Source organism: Rhododendron vialii, chromosome 4a, assembly GCF_030253575.1.
Source record: "Rhododendron vialii isolate Sample 1 chromosome 4a, ASM3025357v1".
Lineage (NCBI taxonomy): Eukaryota > Viridiplantae > Streptophyta > Magnoliopsida > Ericales > Ericaceae > Rhododendron > Rhododendron vialii.
In genome coordinates, this window is record NC_080560.1 from 16,376,788 (window position 1) to 16,387,454 (window position 10,667).

General features: G+C 46.4%; 1 protein-coding gene across 1 annotated transcript; it reads left to right on the forward strand.

The window, feature by feature from the left end:
• Positions 1-5,328: 5,328 nt before the first annotated feature.
• Positions 5,329-6,048, forward strand: LOC131323740 (uncharacterized). The gene is made up of 2 exons (XM_058355584.1): positions 5,329-5,454; positions 5,572-6,048. Exons 1-2 carry the CDS (start codon positions 5,329-5,331, stop codon positions 6,046-6,048), a joined length of 603 nt encoding a protein of 200 aa, XP_058211567.1.
• The last annotated feature ends 4,619 nt before the right edge of the window (positions 6,049-10,667 follow it).

Genomic DNA, 10,667 nt, shown 5'->3' on the forward strand with positions numbered 1-10,667 from the left:
TAATTTGCTTGCCCCTTTTGAGGAAGTGAGTTTTTATGGATACAATGATGGTTCTGCCACTGTAGGTGTTTGGAACCCACTAATCATGATTTCGACTAGTGGCCAGAATTTCTTCAAATATGCATGTTGCTTGAATTCAGTAAGATTGTAAGATTATAGGAGTTATAATACAGCCACTTTTGCTTGTACGGGACCTATTGCATGATTGCTTTTGGCGGCTATAACTTGCATATGGACTGAAAGATATGCAATATATTTGTTACGAGAGAAAAAAAAAAAAAAAAACACACCTTTGCATAGAACGACCTACTAACAGCAATCGTGGGGCGGCGGCGGCGATGGTTTGTCATCTTCTTGGGTGGCGGTCTACTATTGTGGTGGTGGGCGGTGAAGTTCGGCGGTGTTGGCTGGGGTGTGTTGTGTACTTGTGTTTTTGGGTTTGTTTGGGTTTAATTGTTTGGGCTAGTCCCTTGTATTTTGGACTTTTAAGGGTTTGAGCTGTGTCCTATTTGATTTAACTGTTGGGCTTGTCCCATGTATGTGGTTTTTAGGCTTTTCAAATGTTTGGGCTTGTCCCACTTTGGTGTATCCTTTGGTTGGCAACTTGCCAATTTAGGATTTGGGTCTCGGATTAAACACTATATTGTTCTCTCTTTACTTTTGTTAATCTTTGTAACAATTTCAAATGTTAATAAAATTTTCTTTTTCGCCGTTTAAAATAAAAAAACAGCAATGATATACTTAGTAATCACCTAAATGGACACTCAAACACTTAGTCTAATTGGTTTATTATTCTTGAAGCCTCAAAAGACAGATTTATTGACACTAGTGTTAAAGAACCTAGGAATACAAGTACATTAGGGTTAAAAGAATAACTAACCAAGCCTATATAAATTGTTTTTGATTTTGATGCCCCTCATCCTACACTTAAGCCTCAAGCGCGCGCGCGCAACACTAATTATTGTAATCTCACCTACACATGCCAGTACAACTTCACAATATCTCCTTGAATTAAGGATTTGGCTCCTCCTTGGGCCAATTTCACAAAATGGTATGCCAAAAAAAAAAAAAAAAAAAAAATATATATATATATATATATATATTCCCACATATATTTGCATATACATATACATACGTATATTTTGTTAGAGAGAGAGAGAGGTGAGATCATGAAAGAGCGGATTTGGTGGCAGAGTGTGGCTAGTGAATGGACGGCGAGCTCGTAAAGAGAGAGAGAGAGAGAGAGAGAGAGAGAGGTTTAAGATAGCAGAGAGGGAGAGTTGAGAGGCGAGGTAGACGAAACGGCTGTTTTGATGGTGGCGTTCTTTCAAAAGGCGATTATTCGGAGTATTATTACAATTATTTTTGAAAACAAGAGTACTTCGGCCAATTCTTCTTTTAAAAGGATTATTTTGAAAAAACCCCTAGTAAATTAACTTTCGGTCAATATGGTGGGGACCAACTCACCAAACAATTTCAACAAACCTCGATCGCCTTTAACTACACATTTGCAAGACACAATTAAGACATAATAATTCTACTAATGAATCTCACTGTCTGTAATCTGTGTGAAAATCTGAAGAATGTCCCACTTTGTCTCACCCTTTACGGAATAGTCCCCCTTCTTAGCCTTTAATCCTCGCACTTTCCCATGTGCACTAGCTAGCTGTCTCAGAACACCATTCTTTTCTCGAAATGGAAAGAGGTGCATATGCATGAGAGATTTTGTTCTTCTTTTATTCTCCTTCTGGACCATTGACTGCTTTTTGGTCTAAGCATGAGGGCACACAAAATTTGAACATCTTTTTTCTTCCTAATTTTCCTTTTTACTTTTCTCATTTCTCAAGCCACTATAGCTAGATTGTACGTTGTTTGTGATATCAATCTACAACCACAGGTTAGGGATCAGATCACATCTACTCATTTGCCGTTGTACCTCTGTTTCTTGCAATTTTAATTGTAGGGATGTTACGCATATTACCGGCCAGAGCCTTTTATGCAAGCATGCGACGATTGAAAATACGTGGGAATAAAGATAGAGGAATATTTTTGATAGACACACAAATATAGGGCGAGGACGTGAATTGTACTATTTGCCCTTTGAAGAGCCACATAATTAAGAAAATCTCTTTTCCTTTTAAGTTCACATATATAGTCAAAAGGAGATGTTAGAACTCATCATTATAAAGTAGAAGGTATAAAATGCTAAAATTATTTCGGTGTAGAATTCCACTTAAGTACTTAACAAAATATCGAAACAAAAAAAGTTTTCCAACTTTAACTAGCTATTACTTCAAGAAATTTGTAGGCTAGGCTTTTTTGAAGAGAAAATAAATTTTGTCCGAATGAGGGTTTCCGCCACCGCCATTTGTGAGTCTTACCGTGCGTTCATTGTGCGCGATAATCTGAATCGTTCATTTTGTATGACCTGTAGAGTAGTGTAGGTGCGGTCAAAATTTTTAACTTTTGACTAAGGGAGGCTATTTGACCCTTCAATTGCTTACGGACATGTGGCAACGGGGCCCGCGGAAAAGGGTGGCCTTAGTCAAATCCCCACCCGGAGAAGAATAGTTGACCACCCAATGAGAAGAGAGCACGTGTGCAAATAAGACACGAGGGTGCTCCCGCGGAAGATCACCGTAGGAAGTTACTGCGGAGCCCCACCGGTGCCGAGGAATGGTAAAATACACCCCGGAATAGTTCTAGCAGTGGGAGACCGCGTTAAGAGCCTGCGAGTCGCTGGGACCTCGTAATCATAAAAAGTTGCAATGAAGAGCTCCTAGGGTTCCCTCCTGGCCTAGAGGCAGGGTCCGGAAGGAACCCTGCGAAGAAAGTACAATCGTCGCGGGTTGCGACCTCGCTTTAGTGGGAATCGGGGAAATTCTTGAGGCTTGGTGGCTTGGGGTGGAGGTATCACCGCGGGATTACCAGTCGACACGGGAAGATCGTGGGCATCCGCGGTACTGCATGTACCATAGGCATACCAAACACCCAATTAGCGACTGTTGGTCCCTAAAGCGGCTGTTCAAGAGAAAACGAAACGCCAATGAGCTACGGATAGGGCGGCGCGACATCCGCGTGGAACCCTATCCGGCCCATGGAAACCACAACGAAGAAGTCAACATGGTGGAATGTTACCCGTTCATGTATGAGGATGAAGATGAAGCAGATAATCACTACTACCTGGAAGAAGAATAGGAGCACGGATGGGCTTATATGGTCTCTTGCCATGAGATCCTCAAAGAATTCGGGGAAGGTACGACTTCTACAGTTACACTAGACCCCAATAGTTCGGCTAAAACGCTGCAAAACAACATGAAATTTCGAGCGTTCTTCGATGGTTTTGGCTTTACCCCGGCCGCAAGATTGGAGATAGCCAAAGCAATTATCAACATCGCAGAGGTTCACCAAGAATTGTGCATGTCCGCGGAAGGGTCCGTCCCGCGGACAATCCGTGATGAATCCAACTTCGTTACCTTCTCGAATGCAGATCGGAGAATACCGTACCCTCATAACCGCCTGTTGTACGTCACGTCCCTCGTCAATGGGACAGAGTTGAAAAGAACTTTTCTTGATGGTGGGGCATCCATAAATCTCATGCCCTTTTCAACATTCAGGCGATTGGGAATCCAGGACAACCGGATAGTAGAGTCAACAATCACTATCACAAGGTTTGGAGGAGATAGAAAGCAGTCTCTGAGATATGTTGTGGTGGATTTAGAAGTGGGGGCGATTCGCTCCGCTACTAAATTTCATTTTATCAATGCAGACCCAAATTACCACATCATTCTCGGACGGAGCTGGATGCACAAGTACGCTGTCGTACCATCAAGCTACCATCAGTGCTTGAAAGGGATATAGGCAGGAAAAAGAATCACCATCCACGCATCGAAAAACCCATTTGATACCAACAAGGTACACCTTTCAGACGCGATCTACTTTTCGGAGCTAAACGAAATGTCTCAAGCAATCACCGGCAAGCCGCGCGGCGTAAAAATCCCAAAATGGGAAGACATAAAAGATGATAAGCTAGAAAATTGAGCAAGAGAGCCATCCGCGCAGAGCCCGCGGCCCTCAGAAAGATCACTAAGACAAAATAAGGGGGCAAGAAGGTGTATCACTTATGATGGTCCACCGGGGCAGCGGCTGAATGTAAAACCGTTGGCTCCGGCGGAACATGTGCTGCAATAGAACATGTGGTAATCCAAAAGCCAGAACCCGCTCCGGAGTGCATGCAAGACCAGCCCAAACTGCAATAAGAGGCACTCGAGGAAGTTGACTTAAACAATGGAGTGAGCCTGCGGAAACCAGTGTTTGTCAGTACTGAGTTGGACGAAACATTCCGCGAGAAATTAACTTCACTTCTACGCAATAATTCGGATGCTTCGCCTAGCACTATGAGGAAATGCCAGGATTAGACCCGGAGCTAGTCACGCACCATTTAGACATCTTCCCAAATTCTAAGCCAGTGAAGCAATCCCAGCGGAAATACCACCCCGATTTGGAGGGACAGATCAAGGAAGAAGTCAAAAAGTTACAAAAAAGCGGGCTTCATCCGCCCCATCCAATACCCTGAGTGGTTAGAAAACATTGTCCCCGTAAAGAAGAAAATGGTTAAATAAGAGTGTGCGTTGATTTTTGCAACCTCAACAAGGCGTGCCCAAAAGATGAATTCCCGCTCCCACATATTGATATGTTAGTATACGCCACATCGGGACACTAGATGTTCTCTTTCATGGATGGGTTCAGAGGTTACAACCAAATCAAGATGGCTTCAGAAGACGCCGAGAAGACAGCCTTTCGGACCCCGTTGGGAAACTTCTACTACGTTGTGATGCCCTTCGGACTCAAAAATGCAAGGGCAATGTATTAGCGGGTCATGACAGCAATCTTTCATGATCTAATGCACAAGATAATAGAGGATTACGTGGATGATCTTGTGGTAAAGTCGAAGGAGCGAGAGACCACCTCACAGATTTAGCCACTGTGTTTGAACGGTGCAGGAAATTCAACTTCAAGATGAATCCTCTCAAATGCGCATTTGGTGTCACTGCCGGAAAATTCTTGGGCTTTCTTGTACATCGCCATGGTATTGATGCAGATGGAGCCAAGATTAAGTCTATCGCGGAAATGGCCCCGCTGCACTCTTAGAAGACGCTCAAATGATTCCTGGGGAAGGTTTCTTACCTGTGACATTTTATTCCTGCATTGGCGGAAATAACAGCTCCCTTCACGGACTTATTAAAGGGTAATGCAAAATTCGAATGGAAGCAGGAGCACCAGTAAGCCTTCAAGCGGATTAAAGCGGCTCTAACCTCCCTTCAGACAATGGTGGCTCTAGTCGCGGGAAAATTGTTGATACTTTACCTGACCTCCACCACGAGATCCATTGGGGCCCTGCTGGTGCAAGAAGTAGATGGAACAGAACACCCAGTCTACTACATCAGTAGGAAGGTCCAAGGACTGGAAGAACGATACTGAGCCATTGAACGACACTACTTAGCCCTTGATTTCTCTGCACAGAAACTCTGACATTACTTCCTGTCCTTCCCTATACATATAATTACTAAGTGTGATCCAATAAGGTATCTCCTGTCACGCCCTGCACTCATGGGCTGGGTCGCCCAATGGTTATTGGCACTAGCAGAATTCGAAATTTCATGTGCCACATCGAAAGCAATTAAGTGCCAAGCCCTAGCGGACCTTTTAGCCCAGTTTCCAAGCGGCCAGTGCGAACCACTCAAAGAGTCTTTGCCTAGAGATGGTTTCGAAGCTCTCGCAGCCAACGCGGATGACCCGCACTGGATGCTCAGCTTCGATGGGGCCGTGGGAAATGGATCAAGAGGCACGAGAATAGTATTACAGAGCGAAAAAGGAGAGAAATTCCATTTAGCCTACAAACTGAGCTTCCCTTGCTCTAACAATGAGGCAGAATATGAGGTGTTGATTTTGGATCTAGTAGCAGCAAAAGAAAGAGGGATCAAACATCTGAAGATAGTGGGAGATTCAAAGTTAGTGATTCTGCAGACAGAAGGGTTTACGCGTTGAAGGAGCCAACATTGGTGCCGTATTGAATGACAGTTCAAAAGCTAATGAATTCTTTCAAAAGCATCAGCATTGTTCATAAGCCCAGGTCAGAAAACCATTTCCCGGATGCCCTCGCAACATTGGGAGCAAGGACGGAATTCGAAAAAGAAAAGGCTGTATAGAAATTGTGAAGATGTTTGAGCCGTCTGCTCTAAAAGACTTTTCCGAACCAACAGAGGACTGGCGCAAAGCCATCAAGATACAACTGGCTACTGGGGTAGGGCACTTATCCACCACGGAGCTTTCATGCTTTGTTATCTTGCGCGGAGAACTGTATCATCGCGCCCCGCAAAGATGGCTCGCCTGGTGTGTCGACGCAAAGGAAGCAGGTGACGTCCTAGATCGGATTCATAACAACAACTGTGCGGACAACAAGATAGCCCTATACCAAAGAATTCAGAGACAAGGTTACTACTGGCCTAACATGAAGAAAGACGTCGACTCGGTTGCGAAGAACTACACGTGGTGTTCCTTGTAGCGGTTAGGCCAGAATGTCTAATGGTGGCCACCAGTAATCAAGAGGTGGATTGGCGGCATGTCTACATTGATTATTTGCGGGAGGGATCTTTGCCTATGGAGCGGACCAAATCCGCGAATGTCATCCGTGGAGCGCTACGTTTCTTCCTGGAGAAGGGGATCCATTCAGAAGGACCCTCGAGGGGATGCCTCAAAGATGTATAGACAAAGAAGAAGCAGAGGAGGTTTTGAGAAGGACGCATGGAACTAAGCATTCGAGATGAAAGAAACTCTACGAACAGTTGGTCCATTTGGGATATTTCTGGCCCACCATGGAGGGCAATTATAAGTGACACATGCAAAGATGTCAGGCGTGCCAGAAGTTTGGCAACTTGATTCATGCCCCCTCTATGGAATTACATTCGATTCGCGCCCCATATCCCTTTCACACGTGGGCCATGGATTTAGTCGGGCCGATCAGGCCAGCCTTGTGGAAGAATAGGTAGATCCTGGCAGCCACGGAAATTTGTACCAAATGGGTTGAAGCCGCCCCATTGAAGAAGGCCACAGGGGACACGGTAGCAGCATTCATGAAGGAAAACATCATTTGCAGATTTGGGATACCCAAGGTGATCCTCTCTGACAATGGAACTCCGTTTATCAATCACCACGTGGGAAGTCTCCTTGATGAATACATAATTGAACACCATACCTCCAGCGCATACTACCCACAAGGCAACGGGCAAGCAGAAGCGACAAATAAGACTCTGATAAGGACCCTAAGCAAATTGCTAGACGAATGCAGTGGGACTTGGGCAGATCATCTGCCGATAGCCCTCTGGGCTTATCGAACTTCGAAAAGGAAGTCCACGAGTGTCCCTTCCGCGCGAATGATCCTTGCAATGGAGAATTCCACGGAAAGGAGAAGGGCAGATTTGGAAGCCTTGGAAGAGAGAAGAGTCGCTGCTGCCTTTGCTCACGAAAGGTACTAGGAGTCCGTGGCACGTTACTACAACAAAGGCGTGGTTCTGTGGGTGTTCAAGGTTGGGGACTTAGTCTGGAAGACAACGGCAGTGATGAGAGATTTGAAGACTCCAAAGTTCACTCCTAAATGGGAAGGGCCCTACGAGGTAATCAGCGCTTCCGAAAGCGGGCACTACTATCTGGCTTGCGTGGAAGACGGATTCCGGACAGGAGCGGTTAATTCGAAATATGTCAAGAAATTTTACCCGTGAGAGAAGAGGTGGGATTTTCACTTCGTCTGCAAAATCTTCTTTATGTCCTTTCTTTTCTTGTAATGATGCTACAAGGCTTAATGGAAAATGGTATCATCCCATTAGGCTCCTGGGAATCTTTTTGTAAGTTTGAACTATCAGGCCTTCTGAGTGTTTTTTTAATGAAATGAAAAGATTATCTTTCTCCCATTTTATCTATTTGATTTGCATGTAATGATGAAAAGCTTGACCACGCACAGAGAACAACTCCGCGGTTTCGCCCATCTTACAATTATTAATTCAAACTTATCGGTTATCATTAAGTCGCGAGTGGTCAGAACATGACCCACGTGCTTCAAATTTAACAGTTCTCATTAAGTCGCGAGTGGTCAGAACATGACTCGCGTGCTTCAAATTTAACAGTTCTCATTAAGTCGTGAGTGGTCAGATCATGACTTGCGTGCTTCAAGCTTGACAGTTCTCATTTAAAGATGATGTTGGGTCGCGACGTGGTCAGACCACGACCCGTGTGCCTCAGACTTAACATTTATCATTTTACATCGCGAGTGGTTAGAACGTGACTCGCGCAGCTCTGGATTTGATCATTATAAAATAGAAATAATGTTAGGTCACGAAAGGCCCAAACACGGCCCCCGGCCAAAGAATCAAACAAGACAACTTTATTGATTCACCAACATCTTTATTAAAAAAAAAACAGAAAAAAATGATAATGATAAAATGAAAAAATGATGATACATGTAAAGTCTAAACCAGCCAATCCACGAAAACGAGCTCCTTAGGGTCAGGGTCCTTAAGGTTTAGCGTCGTTGCCACCAGCTTCGTGTCATATTGTGAAATTTGGGCAAACCTGGCCTCCAGGTTCGCCACGTGTTGCCGAGCGGATTCTAACTGCGCAGAACGACTCTGAAGCTTAGGCCTCAAGGCCACCATCTCCCTCGCGGCCCTAAGTGCGGAGCTCCTCGCACTCGGCCAGCCGAGGTTGAATCCCATGATAGCCATGTCCTGTGCGACCTCCTGCAGGGCGGCTTCCGTGTTAGCATTAAAGTCGCTGAAGCGTAACTGCGTCCAAGGGGTAAGCACTTCATGGAGATCCCTGAGGAGCAGCGCCTCGAGCTGAGCTGACCATGGATTGAAAGGGGCAAATGTCTCCGGATGAGCCCAGGTTATGGCATTAAGGAGTGGGTGGTAGGCTTTGTCCACGGGGTAACCCGCGGGGAAGAGACGCACAAGCACCTCCATCTCAGTGGCCATGGGCCCCTTCTCGTGGTCCGCGGCAGGGCTCCGCCTAGGAGAGGACCGCTCCCTGGATTCCACCTCCTCCCTCTGTTGCTCACCCATTCCCGCATCTAAGTCAGCACTGAAGTCCCCAATAGCTTGGCTCCCCTGTCCTCCCAAAACATTGTTAGTTGGCAAGAAAGTCATGTCCTTAAATAGAGAATTTAGATTTGAGTCAGTAATGGAGGTGGGCTCCCCAAGGAGTTCTTCGTCTACCTCCAGCTGTCTATCTTCAACGTTTAAGGAAGGCTGAGTAGGAGGAGTCGCTGTGCGCCTCGCGGATAAGCGGGGAGAGTGAACTTGAGAAGTCAAGCACACTCGGGAATGGGAACTGGTTGCGTCCAGAGCTGTGTCCCTCCCCGTGGTTGATTGGGTGCCTTGAAGAAAAGAAGCGTTGGAAACACCCGGAGAACCGACCACAACCCTATTTAGAAAACTCTCAGTGGAGCAGATCCGGAGGCTGAAAGACTGTTGGCGGGAGCCTGAAGGGGTGGAGGAGGATGCAACTCCGTGCTGGCCCACAGAAGAATCCCTCGCAATAGGGAGGGAGAGTTCCTCGATGTCATTTTCTTCCTCTCCCCTCAGGAGTTGCACTGCTACCGCGGAGACCGGCTCCGCAGTGATATCCGCCTGACCAATGGATTCTTGAGAATCCATCTGCGGAAGGGGCTCGCAGAGCTCTGAAGTTGCTGCATGGGATGGGGAGGGGTCTCGATCAGTAGAATAGACAATGATGTGATCAGATTCCTTGGAGGAAGAAGACGACTTGATAGAAATTGTGTTGGGGTCCCCTCCGAGGTCCATGATCGAGGGTTCATCAGGTAACATACCTCCTACCACCGCGGAAGTTTCGGGTTCTGGCTGTGGATAAGGGACCGGTCCCGCGCAGGGTTGAAGCAATTCCACCTCTCTCGCCCCTGCAGCACTCCCTTCGGCAGTATCCCCCCCAAGAATAGAAAGTTGGGCTTGCATGGCTTCAAAGTGGACACTTAGCGGTACATTGTCCTGATCATCGTTGTCATCATCATCGATGTCGGCACAGACATCATCGCGACCGCCCATGCCCATGCCCCGGTCCTCCTCCTCAGACTCCGCCACAGCTGTTCGAGAAACTTTTCTTGTTTAACAAAGGGTGAGTAGGAAACCAAAGAAAAAAAGGGAGGAAATAGCCGAAGCAACAGTTGAGGTAATTGGAACTTACCAGTGAAGTGTTGCCTCTTGATAGGTGTGCTCGGTTCGTCCTCCTCGACTTCCTGCAGCGTAGCCTGTTCTGCCACTGCAGCCGCCTCTGGCTCAAACGCCACGAAAGTGCTGGGGTCTAAATCTTGCCACTGAAAGAAAGGAATGATATTTTTAAAAGTCGTAAAGGAGATCAGAGTTACGGAATGATAACCAGAAAGAAGTATACCGCGCGGAGCCGCTTACGGCGGTGACCTTCTCCCGTCGCGGGTGCCCTTAAAGAAGTCGGTTGTGATGGCTCCGTAAGAGCCAGGTGGAGCACCTTTCCTCGAGCACCCCGCGTACGAATGTGTCTCGCGGCAGTTGGAGCCACGGGTGGAAGCCCCAGCGGAAAGGCCCCATTCAAAGGGGCAGCATCTATTACCACCCACATGC